Source organism: Phoenix dactylifera, unplaced genomic scaffold (genome assembly GCF_009389715.1).
Source record: "Phoenix dactylifera cultivar Barhee BC4 unplaced genomic scaffold, palm_55x_up_171113_PBpolish2nd_filt_p 001958F, whole genome shotgun sequence".
Taxonomy (NCBI): Eukaryota; Viridiplantae; Streptophyta; class Magnoliopsida; order Arecales; family Arecaceae; genus Phoenix; species Phoenix dactylifera.
The window spans coordinates 1-25,345 of record NW_024069241.1 but is presented as its reverse complement, the minus strand read 5'-3'; the positions used below and the strand labels follow the sequence as shown (position 1 = coordinate 25,345).

At 38.2% G+C, this 25,345-nt stretch overlaps 1 protein-coding gene across 1 annotated transcript; it reads right to left on the bottom strand.

Moving 5' to 3' along the window:
• Positions 1–12,416: 12,416 nt before the first annotated feature.
• On the bottom strand, positions 12,417–15,933 carry LOC120109256. Its single transcript, XM_039123007.1, has one exon. It carries the CDS (start codon positions 15,931–15,933, stop codon positions 12,877–12,879), a length of 3,057 nt encoding a protein of 1,018 aa, XP_038978935.1. The 3' UTR covers positions 12,417–12,876.
• Between the last annotated feature and the right edge of the window lie 9,412 nt (positions 15,934–25,345).

Genomic DNA, 25,345 nt, shown 5'->3' with positions numbered 1-25,345 from the left:
TTTCAAGCCGAGAAATACAATGTCAGAGCAATTAAATACAATTCAACCAGAAGCAAATACGTCCAATCAGAGTCATACAATATTCTAAAAATATACATATAATCCACGCATCAAATTCGTAATCACAAATAATTCGATTCGTAAAATAGATATTTACTTTGCCGATAAATCTAGAAAAGAGGTTACATTACTTACCTTGCGAACGCGATCCACCACAAATCCAATTAATTCTGCAAATCCCTCGCAGCACCTAATATTCAAAAACCATATTTTCTTTTAAAATTCATCACAATATATATATAAAACCTAAATTTTAACATTCTCCCAGGGTCGACCCTGCCGAAGTGTCTAGCACCCCGGGTTCGGGTTCGGATCCGGGTTCATACCCGTAAACCACCCTCCTTTTAGTTATTTATTCTTTTTTTTTCCTTTTTCCTTTTCTTTTCTTTTCTTTTTCTTTTCTTTTCTTTTTTCCTTCTTCTTTCCTTTTTCTTTTCCCTTCTTCTCCCGAATCCCCTCTTCTTCTTCGGCGAGACAGGGGACCCGTGAGCCCCCGCCCCCCCTTCTTCTTCCCTCTCGGTCGGGCCCAAGGGCGGCCGTGGTGGCCGGCCCTGACAGCGGTAGGAGGTGGCGGAGCAAGCCCGACCACTCCCGGCGGCTGGCGGCGGCGAACAAGGCCGACGATGGAGCATTCGGCCGACCCATTTTTGGACCCAAGTTTCCGGCGATCGGCCCGCCCCAACCCCCAACACATCATGGCCAAGCATCAAGCAAGGAGAAGGAGAAGTTTACCTTAGCCCCGACGAAGATACGACGCCTCTCTTCTCCGGCGGCAAGGAAGAAGGAGACCACCCGGTGCCGTGGCTCCTCTCTCTCTCCCTCTCTCCCTCTCTCTCTCTCTCTCCCTCTCTCCCTCTCTCTCGGTGGCCACACGAAGAAGACCCTCCCCCCCTGGCGTGCGGCGGCTCTCCTTCGGTGGGCTCAAAGGAGAAGAAGAAGGAGAAGGAAGCCCTAAAATAGGGCTCCTCCTTCTTCTTCGGGATGGAAAGAATCCATCCCATTGCTGCCTCACGTGCGTTGCACGTGAGGCCAAGTGTTGGGACTGGGCCGGTCAAGTGGACCAGGCCCAGTTCCAGGGTCTCACATTCCTCCCTCCTAAAAAAAATTTCGTCCCCGAAATTTCCATACCTGTAGTTTCAAAAAGTTGAGGGTATTTCTGCTTCATCTCATCTTCCAGTTCCCAGGTAGCTTCTCTTTCTGAATGATGGCTCCACTGCACCTTGACATAAGGTATAACACGGTGTCTCAAAACTTGATCATTTCTGTCCACTATCCACACTGGATGCTCCTTATATGATAGATCTTCTCTAACTTGTATAGGCTCAAGCTCCGTGACATTACTTGGGTCTGGTATATATTTCTTCAACATCGAGACATGGAAAACATCGTGTACACCAGCCAGAGAGGGTGGCAGGGCAAGTCTGTAAGCCACCTTACCAATTCTTTCTAAGATCTCGAATGGACCAACAAATCTGGGATTCAATTTTCCTCGAATGCCTCTTGCAACTCCCTTTGTAGGTGATATTTTAAGAAATACATGGTCACCAACTTGAAATTCTAATTCTCGTCTTCTATTATCCGCATAACTCTTCTGTCTACTTTGTGCAGTCCGAAGGCGATCTCTGATTAGCTGAATTTTCTCAACTGTCTATTGTACAAGTTCAGGGCCTGAGGATGATAGTGTTATTTTGATGATTAACAAGCAATTATCTAGAGTATGCTATAAGTTAAATTGATACTTCATTTATAAGTTCATTACTCTCAGTATATTTGGTTAATTGAAAATAGATACATGACCTTGTTCATTTGAATGAATCTAACCTTGAGAATGCAGCAAAGTGTGGATTGAGTCGACCCAAAGGTTGATTGGGTCAACCCCGGCACATCAAGAAATCATTTGGCACACTCCTGCAAAAATGGCACAAATGAACAGTGAGTTGGGTCGACCCAAGGTAAGCATGAGTCGACCCAACCTTGAAGAACCTCAAAAACATAACTGAAGAATGTTCTCTGGATTTACTGAGAGGGTCGACCCAAACAGTGGTTGAGTCGACCCAAGCTTGAGTCGACCCAAACCCTGAGAGGGTCGACCCAAAGGCAAGACAGAAAGACAGACAGAAATTGGTTCTCTGGAATTACTGAGAGGGTCGACCCAAGAAGAGGTTGAGTCGACCCAAGTGGACTTTGAGTCGACCCAAAGAATGGTTGGGTCGACCCATGGGAAGGAAGGCTGAAATTGAGGTTTCTGTGGTTTCTAAGAGGGTCGACCCAAGAAATGGTTGAGTCGACCCAAGTGAAGGTTGGGTCGACCCAAGGACAGGTTGAGCCGACCCAAACACGGGCTGAACATAACGGCTAGTTGTGCAGAAATGCTTTTTGGACTCCCAACGGCTATAAACGGCTAGTTTCTTCAATCCAACGGTCAGAAAGGACTATTTGGAGGTTGGAGAAGTATTTAAGAGGGAGTATTCATCAGAGGAAGCAAGCTTTGGGGAAAATACATCAAGTGCATTCAAGAGAGAACCCTAGCAAGACAAGCTTCATCAGGAGCTTCATTCAAGAATCAAAGAAAGGGATTGAGCAGATTCAAAGAGGCATTAAGAGCTCCTTCCCCCATTGAAGAGTGAAGCTTCCTTGACCAAGAAGAGCAAAGCGACTTCAAAGCGATAATTTCTTTCTAACTCTTCTTGTTGTTCATATTGCTTTATATGCTCATCTAGGAGTTTAAATCTTTTCTTTTCATTTGTTTAAACACTTTGTAAAGGTTCGTTGGTAAGCCCGCAAAACCAACAAAGGTTCGTTGGTAAGCCCGCAAAACCAACAAAGGTTTTTGGTGAACCCGGAAAACCAAAGTTGTATAGGTTCGTTGGTGAGCCCGCAAAACCAACAAGGTTCTTGGTGAGCCCGGAAAACCAAGTGTATAGGTTCGTTGGTGAGCCCGTAAAACCAACAAGGTTTTTGGATTGTGAGCCCGGAAAACAATCCAACTGTAATCCGCAAGATTATAGTGAATTCCCAAGGGTACGCTTGGGGAGTGGACGTAGGTGCTAAGGAGAGCACCGAACCACTATATATTGGTGTGTTTGCATTGTGTTTGTGCTTTCATTTTCTCTTGCTTTATCTTCTCTTCTTGCATTAGATTAACTCACTTAAATAACCTAAGAGAGCATCCATCGCACTTAATTAAGAAAGTTTTAAAAGTACCAAAAATTTAGAAGAAACCAATTCACCCCCCCCCCCTCTTGGATTGTCACCTTGGGCAACAAGTGGTATCAGAGCAAGGTGCTCTAATAGTACCCATTGATCTCACAATCAAGAGTTAAAGATCATGACAACCCAAGTGGGATGTTCTATAGGAGAGGGACAATTAATTGATAGACCACCTCTATTTAATGGCACAAACTACACTTATTGGAAAGCTAGAATGAGGATATTCATTCAAGCTTCAAACTATGAATTATGGTACATCATTACTAGAGGCCCTCACTCACTCTCTCACACTATTAATGAAAAAGACTTAGCACAATTGAATGCTAATGCTATGAACATACTATATTGTGCTATCCATGAAACTGAATTTAATAAAATCTCTGCATGTTTATCTGCTAAGGAAATCTGGGATACTTTAGAAAATATTTATGACAATATTCTGTTTAGCTCACATATGCTTCAATTACATACTAACAGTGAGCCTGCAGAAAACGATGTTGAATCTCCCAATCCGGAAGAAAGAACAACAAATGAAGAATTCGGTGATGAAAACAAGGATCCATACCCAAACACCGAAAAATTCAAAAGCTTCCTAAAGACAAAGAAGAAGAGGAAGCAAGAAGAAAGTAAGAAAGAGATAAAAAGGAAGAAAGCCTTGACCAAGGAAGAGTCAAGCAAGAAAATAAAAGTTAGGAGCAACAATGATGATACTAGCTCCAAAGAAGTACAAGGGGTAACTAACTTGTGCTTTATGGCACAAGAAGATAAGGTACAATCTGAATCTACTCTTACATCAAATGATTTTCAAGAAGAATTTTCTTATGATGAATTATTAAATGCTTTTCATGAATTGTATTGTGAATGTAGAAAACTAGCTATGAAGAATAAAAATTCTAAGAGACTAAATCTAAAAATTTCAAAAGAAAGAAATTCTTTTGCTGAAATACAAGACAAACTAAATTCTGAAAATGAAAGCTTAAGGTTAAATTCAGAACAATTGATTCAAAAAAATCAGAATTTAATTAAAGAAAATCAAAACCTAAATGAAGAAATCAACCAATTAAAATCTTTTATTAACAAATTCACTGTAAGTTCAGAAAAATTAAAAACGACGTTTGAAAGCCAACATGCTGTTTTTGATAAATCAAGACTTGGCTGGATTCCTGTGCTCAATAATAAAACCCTAAAGAAAAAGGTTATCAATTTGCCAAGCAAACCATCAAATAAGATAACTTATTTCAAATATAAAAAGATTGGGCATAAAAACTTTATTTATGGTTCTAATTCGAATAAATCAAATGGTAAAGTTATTACGATTAAACAAATTTGGATTCCAAAAGGAACCATATGCACTAACCCTCAAGGACCCAAGCAAGCTTGGGTACCCAAAATGAAAAATATGAGGGTATAGATGTAGGTGTGCCAAGCTACCCATGGAACAAATGAAATTTTCATACAAATGGGTGCATTGACACATAATTAAAGATAAGTCTCATTAAATTTAGTATAAGGTTTAACATTCTACTTCGTGTATTGAAATTATCTTTTTTATGAAATTACGATACTCTCTGCATCAAAGTTTTTAAATGCCTCATATGTTAAATTTTATCTCAACGAGTTTAGCATGAAACTCTCTAGTGCTTGCATCATGATAAGAAAACAATGAATGGATATATATATAACCTTCTTCTTCAAGTTTACAAAAATCTAAATTTCCTCTCTAGTATAAACACTTGATGCTGATTTCATACCTTCATGTTAAAACTTTATTGAGCATAATACTTATGAAATCTTATTTCATTATTTGTGAAGGTATGAGTATAATTTATCATAATATCACTCATTCCTTATGTGATTATTTGAAATATATTATGATTTACTCTATAAGTCGCATGTATGCATCATATGTTTCAATCATAAATGATTAATGTGTCGTGATCATAATGAAAATTCTACTAAAAAGTTTTATAACAATGATTTTTTTTTGTAATTCTCAAGACTATTCAAAAAAATCTAAGATTAATAAATCTGATCTTTAAAGTGTCTCATTTAGTATAATCACTGTATCCTTGATTGAATAATTAATATCCTTACATAAAATTATCTCGAATTCTATTGATTAATGTTAACACGTCATGTTTAATCTGAGCATAAAAATATTCTAAAAGTATGAATATTAATTCCTTTGAACCATCTCCCATAAGTCAAATATAAAATCTTAATTAATCTAAAAGAAAATTGCCTATCTCTCTAAAACAAGATTATTTGTATTGAAAGCCGAATCATAACCAGAATTTTGATAGAAACAACTATTTAAAATAACTTGATTAAAACTTAACTGGTATATCTTATTGATAATTATTTTAAGCAAATAGAATCTAAGCTAAATTGCTTCTGAAAATAAAAAAAAAAATTGGTTTGACTTTGATAAATCTTCCTATTGCCTCACATGGGTGTCCTTGAACCATATTATTTAATAAAATTATATCTTTAGTTCAAGTGACTTGTGCTTGCTTATATTTAGACAATCTCTTGAGTAAAGTGACTTAATATTCAATTATTGTCATATCTTATGTTGAGTCATCTAGCTAAAGAAATATATTGTATGAATGTTTTGTATCTTGAAGAAACTAATGACTTTCCTTCAAGAAAGAAAAAGAGTTTATTAATGATACAGGATTTATGAGCAAGAAATTTCAACTTGAAGGACACCTTGATGAAAGATACAATAAACATTCCTTTGCAAACAAAAAAAAGGAGAGAGATTTTCTTCAGCCAAGGGTGTAAAGAATCTAAAAGATATTTGGCTTGAAGAATGCTAAATACACTGGTAATCTAAACTCTTCTCTTATGAGTTAGTTGAGCAAAATCAATAATCTGAAATTATATGGTAGCATGATTAAACCTTTAATTGCTGATCATCTTGATATCATGCTTCATTCTCATGCTAGTGATGATTGTTTCATGGTGTGATTAAATTGAAGTTTACTTTTTCCTATATAATGCATAACCATGAAATACACAAGTTTATGCCTCAAATCTCTAATTCAAAATAACTTGTGATAAGCTATGAATCATTGGGCATAATAAAAATGCTGTTTGCATGATATATATTTATATGCAGCATATTAGATTAATTCTTTATTCTGCTCTTTCATGTAACTACTTGAAAATAACAAAAAGAGAGAGAGATAAAGAAAAAGAAAATGAACATTGCTCCGAAGAAGTAAAAGCTAAGTAAATACTCCAATCTTAAGTAAAAGCAGCACAAGCATAATATATTCAGCATATTTGTGAGACTTGTGTGAACATTCTTTTGGAAGGGATAAAATCCGTAATTAATTATATTTAAATAGGGAGAGTTTGGAGTGAATATCTTGTTGCTAAAGAGAATAGTTTAACATTTCTACATTGCTCATTATAGGGATGGTGCCAATGGAGAGGCTAGTGGTAGTACCCGGCACTATTTGACCCAACTATTCGGTGCAGGGCATATTAGGGACGGCACAAGAGGGAGGCTAGTGGTAGTACCTCGTGCCCCTTCCAACTCCACCGGATAGGGAGCAAATAGAATATAGAGCATAGAAAAGTAAAACCGAAAAATAAATGAAGATAATCAAAATGTTCATTGAATGGTTAAAGAAAGAAATTAAAAATTTGGGGAATGAATGATAAATAAATAAAAATATATAAGAAGGTTGTGAAAAATCAAATGAAGTTTGAATCACTTGAAAACACACCTTAAGGATAAAATTAGTGCTAAATTGTATTTAAATAAAGGAAATTTTATTTGAAAAGAATTGATTTTGATCCATGACATGCTTGTTATGTTTTGCATATTTTGAATTATGTGTTTTCAATATTCAAATAGCAAAGATCTTTCCTAGATATAACTTGTAATGCTTTATGCCTATAAATTTTGATTGAAACATGTTATTACCAACAACAACATCATTTTGTTTTAATGAATATATTTTGAAAAATAAAAAAAATTTAATTTGAATTTGCAAATTAGGCAAAATGGATTGATTCTGACATATCTTTTATCTTGCCTAACATTAGTACATAATATCCTCCAATTTGTACCAAAATTCAATATGAATTACAAAGATTCTGGATGTGCTCTAATGTTCTTGAAATATGTGTCTTCAATCTTAATAATTTAAGATGAGCTACAATGTAGAAGATGCATATCTCAAATTATAATCCTGAAAGGCTCCTTGAAAATTTTTATGAAATTCAGAATCTGATGTTGTATAAAAGCTTAAACTTAATTTAAAAATGCCTCTATCATTGTATTTTTGTAACCTTCATTATATGCTTCAATGATTGCATCATTTTGGGGAATAACTCAATATGAATTTCTAGATAAAATTACAGCTTAAGAAAAATAGAATAATTCTGATGCCTTGATTGCTTGCCCTGATACGCATCTGAAACATATCATTTCTTATCTTCAAAGTGTACTAATATTGGTCTGAATGATGTGTCTTTTGATGATCTTGATTGCAAACAAATATTTTTTAATATATGATTTTATTTTGATATTGAAAAGATTTATTGTGCTTCATATATACATTGCTGAAAAACCTTGATTAAGAAATTGAGTTCTATAAATACATATACTTCAATGGTCATCTATATATTTTTTTTTCCTCTCCTACATTGTTAAAGACTTTCATCAAAATATATATGTATATATATTATTAAAAGAGTGAATGATCTCAAGTCTAGAAATATTTCAGCTCACTCAAATGATTCTTAAAAGAAAGAAAATGTAAATGCTCTTGAAAGAATTTGAGCTTCAAATGAATCATTTTCTGATTAATATTTCAGTACATTTTCTCAAAGATTAAGAGGAAGCATAACTTGTTCTTAAAAGATTAAAAAGAGCGATTGCTATAAATTTTGAATAACTCTAGATCACTCTACATTCTTGATATCATAAAGGTTCAGTTTTATTCACGTTTATCATTAAAATCTGAAATTCAACTAAAGATAAGAGAAAGAATACTAAATGTAAAGTGGTATTAAACTTTGTGCTTCATTGAATATCTTTTGAAAGTTGGATTTTTATCTGTACTTAATTGGTAAATCACTTGTTTTGAAAACTAAGTGAAAAGGATTCCATTTGTCTTAGTATTGGAAATTTACTTTGGAATCTACTAATGAGCTCTTATTGGCTTGCACTTTAGTGTTTCAATCATGAGCCAATTCATTTTAATTGATTTTGATGCTATGATCTTTAAAGGAGTAAAAGAAAGTCTTTAAGAGAGGTTTAAAAGAACTTTCAATGCCCTGAATTTTATATATCCTACATTGCATAAATTCATGTCTTGGTATCTATGCTCCAATACTTTTATATCATGAAAGAACTTTGAAGTCATTAAGAATTAAGGATTCAACATAATCTTATATTTTTTGAGTATATAAGTTTTGATCTTTATCTGCTCTTATACTATACTCTAAAAATTAATTAGATTGCTCTCATGTTGCTATATACTTAATATATTAAAAAAAAAAGGAGGATATTGGATTTTCATTCGTGCTTTCTTTGAATATTATTCTTGATACTCCTTGAAATAACTTGAAAAAGATTTCATCTACACTTGATTTCAAAACTATCTTTGGAATCTACATTTAGAGATCACTTCTGGCTTATATTCTAAATATCTCATTCCTAAAGCCAAACACATAGAAATAAGATATTATTTTATTAGGGATCATGTGCAAAATGGAAACATATGAGCATATATGCACTGAAAAACAATTAGCCGACATATTCACAAAACCCTTGAGTGAAGATAGATTCTGCACGCTAAGGAGGAAATTAGGCATATGTGATCCGTTTTATTGAAGAGATATAAAAGGAAGCAAGCAGTCTCATGATACATTCCTTCCATTTCTAAGAACCTATGAAACATGAGTCAAACTTGTAATCTATAGATTCCTTACTCATGTATCATTGTCCCAGAAAGAATTTATAAGGATTGGAAGCAAGAAAAATTTTTAGAAGCAAAAAGGAAGAGAAAAGAAAAATTCTGCACTTGGGTCGACCCAACCCAGAATAGGGTCGACCCAACGTTGAGTCGACCCAAGAAAATTCTTGAGTCGACCCAACGTCGGAACCCCACTGTTAAAAGGGGGACCCGTGAGCTATCTAGGGCACTGTTTACCCTTTGTCCTCTTCCGAAAACCCTATTTTCCACTCTCAATTAGAGTCTCCCTAGGCTGATCTTAGCATCTATATTTAGAGCCTAGGCTAGAAATCTAGTTCTCGTATGTATCTTGCCTTTTCTCATATGTATCTTGCTTTTTCCCTTATGAATCTTGTCTTTCCCTTATATCTTTAAATCTTGATTGTGGAACATTGTACTTTTCATCATTTTGAGCATTAATATATGAAAATGTTTCTATTTTGATCAATGAAGTCTGAAGTTTGTTCTTTATTGCATCTTTTCCCATATATATATTTTTGATGATAACAAAAAGGGGGAGAAGAGAAGGAAAGAGTATATAAAGGAGAAGAGAAGAAAAGAGTATATAAAAGAGAAGAGAAGGAAAGAGTATATAAAAGAGAAGAGAAGGAAAGAGTATATAAAGGGAGAAGAAAGAGTATTACTTTTGTGAGAAAGAGTGAGTAAAGAAGTTATGAAAAGAAAAGAGAAATAAATGGGCAAACAAATTGAAAATCATATAAGAAAGCTTACATATCTAAGGGGGAGCAATTTGTAACAATGAAAATCATCAAATCAAAAAGTTCTATCATAATTCAGAATTTGGCACATATAAATTCAGAATTTGGCACGCTCCTTTCTCACCCCGATACATAAGCTGAAACTCTTATTTTATCTCAAATTTTTGAAGTTTCATTGCTAATGAATTATAAATGAAAGGGGAAGCAATTCAAAAAGTCAAATTGGCAATATTTGAATGATATAGGGGGAGATTTTACAAGTATATATGAAAAGCTGAAATTCAGCAATTTAATCCCTTTTATAAACTGATTTTAAAGACAAGTATCAATAGACTTATACTCTTTATTTTGTAATCATCAAAAAGGGGGAGATTGAGGATGATAGTGTTATTTTGATGATTAACAAGCAATTATCTAGAGTATGCTATAAGTTAAATTGATACTTCATTTATAAGTTCATTACTCTCAGTATATTTGGTTAATTGAAAATAGATACATGACCTTGTTCATTTGAATGAATCTAACCTTGAGAATGCAGCAAAGTGTGGATTGAGTCGACCCAAAGGTTGATTGGGTCAACCCCGGCACATCAAGAAATCATTTGGCACACTCCTGCAAAAATGGCACAAATGAACAGTGAGTTGGGTCGACCCAAGGTAAGCATGAGTCGACCCAACCTTGAAGAACCTCAAAAACATAACTGAAGAATGTTCTCTGGATTTACTGAGAGGGTCGACCCAAACAGTGGTTGAGTCGACCCAAGCTTGAGTCGACCCAAACTCTGAGAGGGTCGACCCAAAGGCAAGACAGAAAGACAGACAGAAATTGGTTCTCTGGAATTACTGAGAGGGTCGACCCAAGAAGAGGTTGAGTCGACCCAAGTGGACTTTGAGTCGACCCAAAGAATGGTTGGGTCGACCCATGGGAAGGAAGGCTGAAATTGAGGTTTCTGTGGTTTCTGAGAGGGTCGACCCAAGAAATGGTTGAGTCGACCCAAGTGAAGGTTGGGTCGACCCAAGGACAGGTTGAGCCGACCCAAACACGGGCTGAACATAACGGCTAGTTGTGCAGAAATGCTTTTTGGACTCCCAACGGCTATAAACGACTAGTTTCTTCAATCCAACGGTCAGAAAGGACTATTTGGAGGTTGGAGAAGTATTTAAGAGGGAGTATTCATCAGAGGAAGCAAGCTTTGGGGAAAATACATCAAGTGCATTCAAGAGAGAACCCTAGCAAGACAAGCTTCATCAGGAGCTTCATTCAAGAATCAAAGAAAGGGATTGAGCAGATTCAAAGAGGCATTAAGAGCTCCTTCCCCCATTGAAGAGTGAAGCTTCCTTGACCAAGAAGAGCAAAGCGACTTCAAAGCGATAATTTCTTTCTAACTCTTCTTGTTGTTCATATTGCTTTATATGCTCATCTAGGAGTTTAAATCTTTTCTTTTCATTTGTTTAAACACTTTGTAAAGGTTCGTTGGTAAGCCCGCAAAACCAACAAAGGTTCGTTGGTAAGCCCGCAAAACCAACAAAGGTTTTTGGTGAACCCGGAAAACCAAAGTTGTATAGGTTCGTTGGTGAGCCCGCAAAACCAACAAGGTTCTTGGTGAGCCCGGAAAACCAAGTGTATAGGTTCGTTGGTGAGCCCGTAAAACCAACAAGGTTTTTGGATTGTGAGCCCGAAAAACAATCCAACTGTAATCCGGAAGATTATAGTGAATTCCCAAGGGTACGCTTGGGGAGTGGACGTAGGTGCTAAGGAGAGCACCGAACCACTATATATTGGTGTGTTTGCATTGTGTTTGTGCTTTCATTTTCTCTTGCTTTATCTTCTCTTCTTGCATTAGATTAACTCACTTAAATAACCTAAGAGAGCATCCATCGCACTTAATTAAGAAAGTTTTAAAAGTACCAAAAATTTAGAAGAAACCAATTCACCCCCCCCCCTCTTGGATTGTCACCTTGGGCAACAGGGCCCAACAATTTTCGTTCACCAATATCATCCCAACAAATTGGCGAACGACATTTTCTTCTATATAAAGCTTCGTAAGGCGCCATCTGTATGCTACTCTGATAACTGTTGTTATATGTAAATTCTATCAGAGGTAGATGCTCATCCCAAGAACCCTTCATATCTATGACGCAAGCTCTCAACATATCCTCAAGAATCTGAATGGTCCTCTCAGACTGACCATCGGTCTGAGGGTGAAAGGCTGTACTAAAACATAATTTTGTCCCCAAAGCCTTATGCAAGCTTTTCCAAAATTGTGATACAAATCTAGTATCTCGATCAGACACAATGGATACTGGAATACCGTGCAGTCTCACAATTTCTTTAATGTATAATTTAGCTAGCGTTTCCAGACCGAACCCAACTTTGATAGGTAAAAAGTGTGCCGATTTGGTTAGCCTATCCACTATCACCCATACTGCATCATTAGAACTAGGAGTCTTTGGCAGTCCTGTTACAAAGTCCATAGAAATTTGTTCCCACTTCCATATTGGAATGTCAAGAGGCTGAAGCAGTCCTGCAGGTCTTTGGTGTTCAGCTTTAACCTGCTGACATACTAGACATTGTGCCACGAATTGAGCAATTTCTCTTTTCATGTTGTTCCACCAATACAATTCCTTTAAATCTCTATACATCTTAGTTCGTCCTGGGTGCACTGTATATCCAGACTGATGGGCTTCTTTAAGAATTTCCTGTTTGATTACTAAATCCATAGGTACACAAATTCTATTCCGATACCTCAAAGATCCGTCCTCATGAATCCTGAATTCAGATATATCTCCTGCTTCTATCGACTTCCGAATCTTCAATAACTGCTGGTCATTACCCTGAGCTGTCTTGATCCTCTCTATGAGTGTCGGCTGAACCTGCATATAAGCCAGTTGAGTCCTTGTGCCAGATACTCAGATTTCTAGTTCAAGTTTCCTCACATCTTCCAAAATTTGTAGTTGGCTAGTAATCAAAGTAGCCATATTTCCTATTGACTTTCTGCTCAAGGCATCTGCAACAACGTTAGCTTTTCCAGGGTGATAATTTATCGTTAGATCATAGTCCTTCAACAGTTCCAACCATCTTCTTTGTCTCAAATTCAATTCCTTCTGGGTAAATATATATTTCAAACTTTTGTGATCTGTAAACACTTCGCATCGTACTCCGTAAAGATGATGTCTCCAAATCTTGAGAGCAAAAATCACAGCTGCTAACTCCAAATCATGAGTAGGATAATTTTGCTCATAAGATTTTAATTGTCTAGAGGCATAGGCTACTACCTTACCATGCTGCATCAAAACACAGCCGAGTCCCTTCCTTGAAGCATCACTATAAATTGTGAATCCATCATCACCTGTAGGTATAGTAAGAATAGGTGCTGTAACCAATCGCCTCTTTAATTCCTGAAAGCCTCGTTCACATTCTTCAGTCCATTCAAACTTAACTCCTTTTTGAGTTAAACGAGTCAAAGGTATAGCTATAGAGGAAAATCCTTCCATAAATCGTTTGTAATAGCCTGCCATTCCTAGAAAGCTGCGAATCTCAGAAACATTAGTAGGCCTGTTCCACTGTACTACAGCTTCCACTTTTGCTGGATCCACAGAAATCCCATCTCCGGATATGATATGCCCCAAAAACGATATCTCATTCAACCAAAACTCACACTTCTTTAATTTAGCATAGAGCTTCTCCCTTCTTAAGAGTTGAAGTACGCTTCGTAAATGTTCCTCATGTTCTTCTTTTCCTTTTGAATAAATTAAAATGTCATCAATGAACACCACCACAAATCGATCTAGAAAAGATTTAAATATTCTGTTCATTAAGTCCATGAAAGCTGCTGGGGCATTCGTCAATCCAAAAGGCATCACCAAGAATTCATAATGTCCATAACGAGTTCTGAATGCAGTCTTGGGTACATCTTCCGCTTTGATCTTTAGCTGATGATATCCTGTGCAGAGATCAATCTTAGAGAAAACATATGCACCTTGCAACTGGTCAAATAAATCATCTATTCGAGGCAAAGGGTACTTGTTCTTTATAGTGACTTTATTTAATTCTCTATAGTCAATGCAGAGTCTCATGCTTCCATCTTTCTTTTTCACAAAGAGCACTGGAGCTCCCCAAGGTGACACACTAGGTCGTATAAAACCCTTGTCCAGTAAATCTTGCAACTGATCTTTCAATTCTTTTAATTCAGCTGGGGCCATTCGATAAGGAGCTTTAGAAATCGGACCTGAACCGAGTATAAGATCAATAGTGAATTCAATTTCTCTGTCCGGTGGCAATCCTGATAACTCCTCGAAAAAGACGTCCGAAAATTCATTCACTATAGGAATATCCTCTATCTTTAGTTCATCTTGTTGTATATCAATTACTGAGGCCAGATAACCTGTGCATCCTTTCCTTAACATTCGTCCAGCTTGCAAAGCCGAGATAATATGAGGAAAAGCAGTTCCCTGGTTCCCACAGAAACTGAATGCCGGTTCCTCCGGAATTTGGAAATTTACCCTCTTGCCATGACAGTCCACTGAGGCATGATAGGTAGCGAGCCAATTCATCCCCAGAATGACATCAAAATCCCGCATATCAAGTACAATTAGATCCACAGGTAACTCCCTATCTATTATTTCAATTTTGCATGCCTTGCATATAACATCAGTGCTCAACATACCACCTACTGGCGTCTCCACATAGAACTTAGTGGTCATAGATTCACACAATATATTATGTGTTTTGATAAAGCTTGAGGATATGAATGAATGTGTGGCACTCGGATCAAATAAGACATAAGCATAAATATCGAATACGGGAATAGTACCTGTGACCACTGCATTAGAAGCTTGTGCATCCTGCTGTGTAAGTGCGAACACCCTTCCTTGAGTCTTTGGCCTCTGGCTTCCTTCCATTGCCTGCGTGGATTTAATCTCGTTTCTTTGTGGGCAATCTGCAATTTTATGACCTTTCTGTCCGTAATGAAAACAAGAACCTGTAACCCAGGGACAATTTGCAAATTCATGATTACCGCCACATCTTGAACACTTTCCATTCTCATTTTTGGGATTTCTATCTTTATTTGGCTTCTGAGCTGGATTCTTGAAATTCTTGTTTCCCCCTTTAAATTCAGCAGGTCTGTTTCTTTTCTTTTGGTTTCTTTCTCTTTCAGCAAAAGCTTCGTTGACTTCCCTTTCAATGATTAAAGCTTTATTCACCACAGCTGCGTAGGTAGTCAACTCATAGGGTACCACTTGCTTCCTAATTTCAGTCTTCAATCCCATCTCAAACTTGTGCACTCGGTCTTGCTCATCTTCCACCAATTTCGGAACAAATTTGGCTAGTTCTGTGAATTTGGCTTCATATTCGGCCACTGTCATGCCCCTTTGCTTCAAATGGATAAATTCTTGTTCCTTCTGTGTCCTGACACTCCGAGGAAAATATTTATCATAGAATGCTTTTCGAAATTTATCCCAAGTGAGAGGTTCCCCATCATGCTCAAATTTATGCTCCAACATCTGCCACCAATTAAATGCTTCTTCCTGCAACATGTATGATGCAAACAAAAGTTTTTCATCGTCCCGGCATCTTAAGACAGCAAATGCTTTTTCCATCTCTGTAAGCCAATTGTCGGCTTCCAAAGGTTCTGTAGTCCCCTGAAAAGCTGGAGGAGCCAGTCTCTTAAATTCAGCTATGCTGCTACGATGTTCACACTGTTTCCCTCGTCCTTGCTGTGGCTGTGTCTGGAGCAACTGCGCTTGTTGTTGGAGCAACTGCTGTTGCACCTGCTGTTGCATTTGCATGAGGCCCACCATGGTCTGCATAACCTGGCTTAAGCCCGGTTCCTGTCCCGTTTGAGGGTTCATGACTCCCTCCTGCTGAGGGATACTTCCAACCCGTTGGGGTGTGCTGTCAGCATGCCAGTTCGGTGTCTCATCTGTAGCACTAATAGTAGTCTTTCTCGCCCGACGTTGAGGCATCCTGACCTATATGCATCAAATAACAGCAGACTCATAAAAAGAAAGCTCACCAAATTAAATTATTATTATTATTATTTTTTATGTATAAGAATAATCATCATATTCTTCACACCTAACGTCCCAATGTCCCTAGTGTCTACCCACCTACACTCATATCGTGTATGATTCTTTGTCTTAGATTCTATCCAAGTCCGCTCTGATACCACTTAAGTTGTCACGCCCCCGTTCCGAGATCGCGGGCCGGGGGTCGCGCCAACCGCCGCACACCCGTAGGAAACTCTCCCCACGAGCATGCAAGGCATCTAAACCAAACACCTCAATTATAAATTTCCAAAATAATTTAACAGAATAAATTAGAATCTTATTCCATTGACTAACTCAAGTCATAATGTCTCACAAGTCTAAATATGCAGCGGAATAATCATTTACCAACATGCAGAAACCTAGTTCTTAAAATAATAAAAGTCCACCAATCATAATAAATGTCCATAATAACAAATCAACTTAAATAACCCTAATCTAAGATAACTTGTGCCACAATCCTTCTAGTCGCTCTCCCAATTTGAATCTCCAATAGACTAGTTCTCGAAATCAGTAAAACAACAAGAGAGGGTATAATGAGCTAGACAGCCCAGTAAGTAATGAACACCCTAGCTAGATAAATCAAGCAATAATAGGTGGAAAATAAATAGATATGCAGTTCCAAAGTATAAGTCAAATATTTCTTAAATTCATAAGATTCTTTTTGCAGTTTTGAGATTCTTTCACATGTTCAATTCATCTTGTCGATCCTGGACTATGACCACATGTTCCCTGTGGCAGGGTCATCAACACCGACTAATCTTCTTGCGGTGAGTCCTTCAAGACAATCAATTGCCAACGTATCTGCCCCCATTGGCGGGGTCCTCAACATAGCCAGGTCGATAGTTCAATTAGTTCTCTATTTCATATTTCAATTATAAAAACATACAGTGTCAAAACCAAATATCGTTCATATCTTAACCTCTTTCAATTTACCAGATTCAACTCAACAGCCAAGGACTATGACCACATGTTTCCTGTGGCAGGGTCATATCACCGACTATTCTTCTTGCGGTACCAATGTATTAGCCCCCATTGGCAGGGTCCTCAACATAGCTCGACTGCAAGTCTGAATCTATCTCAAGTCATTATCTTTTCTTACATTATGTTCAGTGTTTCAAGCCGAGAAATACAATGTCAGAGCAATTAAATATAATTCAACCAGAAGCAAATACGTCCAATCAGAGTCATACAATATTCTAAAAATATACATATAATCCATGCATCAAATTCGTAATCACAAATAATTCGACAGATATTTACTTTGCCGATAAATCTAGGAAAGAGGTTACATCACTTACCTTGCGAACGCGATCCACAACAAATCCAATTAATTCTGCAAATCCCTCGCAGCACCTAATATTCAAAAACCATATTTTCTTTTAAAATTCATCACAATATATATATAAAACCTAAATTTTAACATTCTCCCAGGGCCGACCCTGCCGAAGTGTCTAGCACCCCGGGTTCGGATTCGGATCCGGGTTCATACCCGTAAACCACCCTCCTTTTAGTTATTTATTCTTTTTTTTTTCTTTTTCCTTTTCTTTTCTTTTCTTTTTCTTTTCTTTTCTTTTTTCCTTCTTCTTTCCTTTTTCTTTTCCCTTCTTCTCCTGAATCCCCTCTTCCTCTTCGGCGAGACAGGGGACCCGTGAGCCCCCGCCCCCCCTTCTTCTTCCCTCTCGGTCGGGCCCAAGGGCGGCCGTGGTGGCCGGCCCTGACAGCGGCAGGAGGTGGCGGAGCAAGCCCGACCACTCCCGGCGGCTGGCGGCGGCGAATAAGGCCGACGATGGAGCATTCGGCCGACCCATTTTTGGACCCAAGTTTCCGGCGATCGGCCCACCCCAACCCCCAACACATCATGGCCAAGCATCAAGCAAGGAGAAGGAGAAGTTTACCTTAGCCCCGATGAAGATCCGCGCCTCTCTTCTCCGGCGGCAAGGAAGAAGGAGACCACCTGGTGCCGTGGCTCCTCTCTCTCTCCCTCTCTCCCTCTCTCTCTCTCTCCCCCTCTCTCCCTCTCTCTCGGTGGCCACACGAAGAAGACCCTCCCCCCCTTGGCGTGCGGCGGCTCTCCTTCGGTGGGCTCAAAGGAGAAGAAGAAGGAGAAGGAAGCCCTAAAACAGGGCTCCTCCTTCTTCTTCGGGATGGAAAGAATCCATCCCGTTGCTGCCTCACGTGCGTTGCACGTGAGGCCAAGTGTTGGGACTGGGCCGGTCAAGTGGACCGGGCCCAGTTCCAGGGTCTCACAGTCACCTTGAGAGAAGGTTGGGCGTGAGGCCCTTGTTCCAAGTTGGGCGTGAGGCCCTAAAGCCACTTCCATATCCACCGCAGGCCTATCTCCTTTCGCCTCCCTTTTCTTTTGTGAATTCCATTCCCCTCTCACGCCAAACTTCTAATCCCTGTTTCTTTGCAGGTCCTTAAAGTACTTCATGTCATTGGTCAATTATCCTTCCAAACCAATAGCAAAAGGGCCCTATTGCAATGGAAGATGAAGCTTGGTTATCCGATCATCAACCTTCGAGAGTGAGATCAAGGATCCTCCAGAAAAATTTCAGAAGTTCAATGTTCGGTAAACCTCAACTCTAGGTCTGATTTATTGAAGGAATTGTCCTAATCAAGTGGTTTCTCAACCACAACGGTCCATGCCTCTAAGTCCTAAATGAATTAGTACATGCGGGTAACTAGTCCTGAAATTACCATGCTCATGTTAATATTTTTTTATCCCATATGTGACTGAATTTCCTGCTGCTATTAGGCTAGTTAATCAATATAACTTACTGATAACCTTTATGTTTAAATCCCTCGCAATCATCCCGCATCAACTTGACTGCACCCAGTAACCTTCCATTCCAGAATTAGAAATTCTGCTAGTTCGGTACCAAAGTACAGTGAGTTGCTTGCTAGTCACTGTGGTGATCTCAGGTCTGAGTGATACTTATACCCATATCCACTCGGAACATCTCTCGATAGTAGAGTGTTCCGGAATTGGTCACGTTCAGTGGAATGTACTCCTATACTTCACCTGTGCGACATATCAGTGTCTCCACACTCTTTGATTAAGAGGACAACCAACGTATATGTCTCACAACGACCTAATCTCGACAATGCTATCGTCCTATTAACAGCAAATCATTTGGTCATGAGCAGGTTTAAGAACTTGAAGATAAATCCTCCTTTATCATAAAATAAGTCTTAAGGACTTCATCATATAAGAGTTCATTTGAAGATGTACAATGAAATGATGAACAATGCCAAATAACACTTTATTAATTTGTCAATTCATTTACAAAATTCAATCATCAGCACACTGACGATTGACTCTTAGGATACAATTTCCAACAGTTATCTCCATAACTATTTCATTTTAAGAACCTAACAATTTTAAAGGATTTGATTTAATTGATAATAGATGAGAAGAACCGGCTAATCCAAATCTTCCCACTAACTTCATCAAGTCTGATTAATAAGAACTAGATTCAATCCGGTTAAGGAGGCACCTAAATTAGTCATACTGATTTTTCTTAAAGGCATGGGTCAACTCGAATCATTAAGTAATCCAATCAAAATATGATTGACCATGTTAGCCAGGCAAGTGAGATCGGTGGAAGGAATATGCCCTTAACTCGACAAAGACGAATCAGTGCGAGTAGCTCCCTATTTTGTTTTGATTACTTAAATGACTCGGGCTCAACCTTTGAGCCTCAATCAAGTTCCATCTTGGTCTAATCAAAGACATGGACTTGATCAATCTACAACTATTATATTTGACCTAGAGTTTTCTTGATCTAATTTAGTTACTACTTAATTAGATTTGATCAATTAACTCTAATTAGACCATGTTTGATTCTAACCTTAGGTCTAATCCAATCTTGAGAACTTGATACAAGCTAATCCAAACCTCCAAAGGCTTATGCAATTGTCATTTAATTGAGTTACAATTCTAGATTTAGATTTTCATATCACTTAATTCTTAATTAAGTGTAAGCTTATGAAAGTTTAAATCATTGCGTAATGCTTTTAATTACGCCTTAATTATAAACTTACAGTTCTTAAAATATTTTTCAGATCTGAGTTTGATAATTAATTATGTGTAATTCATCTTTTAATTCATGTTTAAATCATTATGATTTATGTTCATACATCATATATATAAACTTTCATGAATTAATTCAGACATCATACAACTTTTGCATTTGTTTTTAGATCTGATAATTCTTTTAAAATTAGTGATTAAATGAATCATATATTTTATTTAGATCTAATCTAAACAATTTTATGATTTCAGATTTATTCATGTTACATATGTTAACATAAACATTGCATCACTTGCATTCAAATTTCAGATCTAGTTAATCATGCATAATCAGCAATTAAATCAATCATAAAATTACTTTAGATCTAATCCAAACATGTTCATGATTCTAGATTTAATTGCAATGATTAAAACATAAAAGATTAAACAAAGAACCTGGCTCTGATACCACTGAAAGTACCACTACAAGTATTCATGATCAATATGCCGGGATCGTTTAAACAATTATGCTAAAATCATTGCTCGATTAATTTCAGATCTGAAATGAGATTATTAATTAAGTTCTAAACTCAATTAATCTAACACCCAAATAATCTTCGAATGCCCATCGAATAGGCTCTGAAGATTACTATGTGAAGAGCCCCAAAAGAGGTTTAACCCTCGGGGATTGGAACCTATAAGAGATATCTTTGGATCTAGATTCATACCTTTATGAAATCTTAAAGTAATGGATTCGATGCTCGAGCTTTGTAGCCACACACTCGTCTGGCCTCTACGAGTAATCCACGCGAAGCTCCTGGAGTGATCCAATCCCGCGGAAGTGCTAGCTTGCGCAGGATCTTCCTTTGCTGAATTTTGATCTTCACGATGCTATCAACTTTTGATTCATCTTCTTGGAAGAACTTGGAGGAATGGTTAGTAGGGATTGAAGAGGACTTAGATCTGATCTAAAGGCTCTTATCAGAGATCCCTATCAGCTATGGCGAGATGGACTTAGAGGAGATGGAAGTCAGCAAAATGGAAAGGCTGAATTTTCATTGTGTTGGCGATACAAGGAGATCATCCTTTTAATTGCATGCCATCTGATCATTTGAATTCGAAATTCAAATGGAAATCTGGTATCATGTTGGCGCATGAAGGGGTTGGTTGTAACAGGATAGATCCTATCTTGTTTGAATTCAAAATTCAAACACTAGTGGTTCATGCGGGTGAGATAATTTGAAATGGATGGTGCTGATTTGATTTCATTCAAATTTAATTCAAAATTTCATTGATAATCATCTAGCCATTCTCCCACATCTCCCACGATCCAAATCTCATCACTTTTCGTTGAAAATCCATGTCCGGATCGAGTTCCTTGAGTTCAGCCCGTTCGCGAGTTCCAGGAATTTTAGAAAGAATCGACCTTCCCGATCTCGAGTCAACTCCACGTCGATTTGAGTCGACTCCTTCCCCTTCAAGTTGACTCCAAAGTCCATCCGAGTCGACCCCAGAGCTTCGCAGGTCGATCTCGGCTGAGACGATAGACAGCTTCTTCCCCTGATACGCCCAGCGAGTCGACCCCTTCAGAACTCGAGCCGGCCCCAAGGAAACTCGAGTTGACCCCACCTGAAAAAATAGAAGAGGTTTGTTGGAAAACCCGCCCATGCCGCAGAAAATTAAAAAATTTCAGATGGCAGCGAAAGAGGCATGCACGGGATTGACGTTCATCTTATGAACGTTGTTCAAAACCGTTCGTAGATAGATTAGGATTAAAAACTTTTAATAACATTAGGAAGATCAGATCTTCACCTTATGCGGGTAGATGATCACCGCAAACTGAAGTTCGTGGTTTAGGATGAAGGTTTGCTTGAAGCCGTTCACGCGTCCGGCCTCTACGAGTATCCACACGAAGCAAAAATCGATCCAAGCTTCTTTGTCTCCCCAGGGTGCTAGCTCCCTTGCAGAGACAACTTTAATGGCTGATGTCCTCCCTTTAAATCAACCTTTGATTGTGCTTGGGAGGAGGAAGAAGAAGGATGAAGAGAAGAAAAGGAACAAAGCCCCTGCAGCCTTCTTTCTTTTTCCTACGTTGGAAGGAGGAAGGGTGGAGGAGGAGGCCGCCAAGGCCTTCTTCTTTTCTTCTCCTTGCTTGCGGCTGAACCAAGGAAGAGGAGAGGGGGGCCATGGCTTGGAGAGGGAAAGGGCTTGAATGAATGCCCTAGGTGCTGCCCCATACCCCTTTATAAAGCAAGCAGAGCTCCTAACTTTTAGGAGCTCCTTGATGATATTCCAAGAGGGGCGCCGGCCCCTCTTGTTTTGCCGCACCAAGGAGGAAAAGGAGGAGGGGCGTACGCCCCTCCTTCTAGTTTAACCTGGCCACTTATGGTTAGGTCCTAATCTAATTAGGCTTAGACCAAGGGTGAACCAATTTTGGGTTTAATCAATGCTAGTCCTAATCCAATTAGAACTTGAATGAACCATGACTCAATTGAACTTTTCAATTCTAACCCAATTAGGAGTCATGTTAATTCATTAGATTAATAATTAATTGGAATTTAAGAAATCCTAATCCAATTAGGACTTATTTAATTTTAGTCCTAATCCAATTAGGACTCGACTTTGAATCCGAAGTCCTAATCTAATTAGGACTTTTAGGAATCCTATTCTAAGTAGGAATCCATATTGAATTCAAAATCCTAATCTAATTAGGATTGTAGAAATCCTACTCCAAGTAGGACTCCCAGTCCTAGTCCAAGTAGGATTTCCAGTTCTAATCGAACTAGGACTCCAGGAATCCTACTCCAAGTAGGATTCCAGGAATCCTACTCCAAGTAGGATTCGTGTTTTAAGTCCAATTAATCAATTCCCATTGTTCCTTCTTCAACTTATTATCAATCAAATTGATTACTCATGATTCATAATCACTTTTTTTCATAATCACTTTTTCAACCATCGGATCGGTCAATACCTCTATTGTGTGTGACCCCATAGATTCTATTCTGACTGATAGTGAGATATATTGCGATCTCTATCACAATATCATTGAAAACTCCTTTCAATGGGTTGGGAATGATTCTAACTCAACTCATTAGGGTTTATCGATCATTGAGATATTCTTTGTGAGTCTCACCATCCACCAGTGACACCTAGCAGCATGTAGTGGCCACCCAGCAGAATGGAATGATGAACCTTTAGGTGCAGTTATCGTATGATACAGTCCTATTATCGTGGATCCCTACAGGACGGAGGTCATGGACAACTCGTCAAATCCCATCGTCTGTCATATGTCAAGATTTATTCGACTTAAGTTCGAGAGTAAAAAACTCTTTCTCCATTGTGCATACTGCCCCGGCCGAGGTCTTACGAACTCAGTCTTATAAATCACATAGGATCTCTCCTTATCTACCAAGGTCGATAGATTCCATATTGTGTGCACTGATCTCATCGGATCGATCACCATCCTCATGATGATCTATTAATCAGGAGCATTTAGAAATTAATCACCAATGATGCATGGCTCAAATTCTTAACTCTTAAGAATATGCATCATCATCTTATTAATTCTTGGACGATTCATAGACACATAAACAATATGAATGAAAAAGATGCATTTTATTTATTCAATAATAAGTAGTCAAGTACAAAATTATGTCCTAGAATTAACAATGTGTCAGCCAGATTGGCTTCTAGGGTATACATCTAATGTTAGGAATTGTATCCTAAGAGTCAATCTTCGGTGCGCTGATGATTAAATTTTGTAAATGAATTGACAAATTAATAAAATATTATTTGGCATTGTTCATCATTTCATTGTACATTGATAGTCAATTTTAAAGACCACGCAACAGCATGTATCTGATAGGATAGTGATTATGGGTATCGATCCACAGGGATTGGGGTACAGTTATTTTTTTTAAAAATAAAAATATTTAAAAGGGAGAGTTTGTGAAGAAAATTAAACTAAGAATTTAATAAAAGAAAATGCAATTAAAAGGATATCAGTTTAGAGAACCTAGGGCAAGGAATTCACCACTAACATCGAAACAAGGGTTATTTATATTTTATTTCGTTCTTGGATTAACATGCAAATTGGCTACAAGCCTAATAAACATTTAAATAAAAATTCACAAAAGTAATTTAGGCATAATCCATCTTCAGTTGGCATGAAATGTCTACCCTAATCTAAGGTGGCAGCACATCGCATCTTCTCTAAGCATGGACTACCTTATATTTACTTAGTGATCATAAAGAACAGTTGTACGAACATCATACTTAAAATCACAGAAATTAAATATGATTCAAAAGAAGATATCCATTGAAAACAATAAGTTCATACAACCCCAAGAATATAGAATAAAATATTAAAACCCTTAGCCCTTTGTTAGGGCTGCATCCAGCCCTAGTGAGGAGATCAGCCTTTCATGAAGTCGTGGGCGACAGCAGCAGCGATGTAAAAGGCCTTCATCACGACTGGATTCTTCTTTGTTTCTCCCGCCGGCTTCCTCTCCCTCTTAAACTCTATTATTGTATTTCTTTGGGAAATCATTCCCAAAATATCCAAAACTACTCTCTCACCCTTTCCTCTTCTTCCCGTGAGAACTTGGCCTGTGAGAGAGATGGGTTCCCAAGAATGAATGCTTCCTCCTTTTTATAGGTTGCATGCTCACCCTCCCTCCTCCTCTGTTTTCTTCACGTGCGTGGAGGATAAGGTCGTCGAAGATTGATCTGATCCGCCGTTGGGAAGAGGGTGATGATCCAGAAGAGGCCAACGCGGAGACTGTTGACGTGGATTCCGGGGAGATGCTTACAGCTGAAGGAGTTGCTTGGATAAAGATGGATCTCGAAACAAGATGAGAGCTGGGAGATGATCTTATCCGGAAGAAGGAATCTCATGCGGGTGGTGTTGATAGGATCACTTGTGAACTTGTCCGTGGATAAGAACAGGAAGGCTGGGATCTTAGCGGAGGAAGATGCGTACGGTTGGCGTTGGATTTCTTTATTCCGAAGCAGGGGATGAATGTGCAAGCTGAGAAGATCTCGGATGCATGGGATGTTGCTGAATGGAAACGGTTGGAGATTTGGGATGCTAACGGGATGATAACTCTGTTTGAAAATAGGGGAGGATGCGGGTTGGATGCCGTGAAGCTCGGGAGGAACTCGGATCAAGCTTGGGAGCGGATGCAAGGCTGTTTTGCTAGGAGGATGATGAATACGGAGACGTGGGAGTTTGGATTCTGAACGAGATCTGGGACAGCTGGGAGATGATATTGTTTTGCTGGGAGAACAATGCGGAAGGGGAATGCTTGGATGATG

What these genes read in the sequence shown, in the direction of transcription:
- LOC120109256 (XM_039123007.1), bottom strand. Translation starts at nt 15,933, where the DNA reads ATGCCTCAACGTCGGGCGAGAAAGACTACTATTAGTGCTACAGATGAG.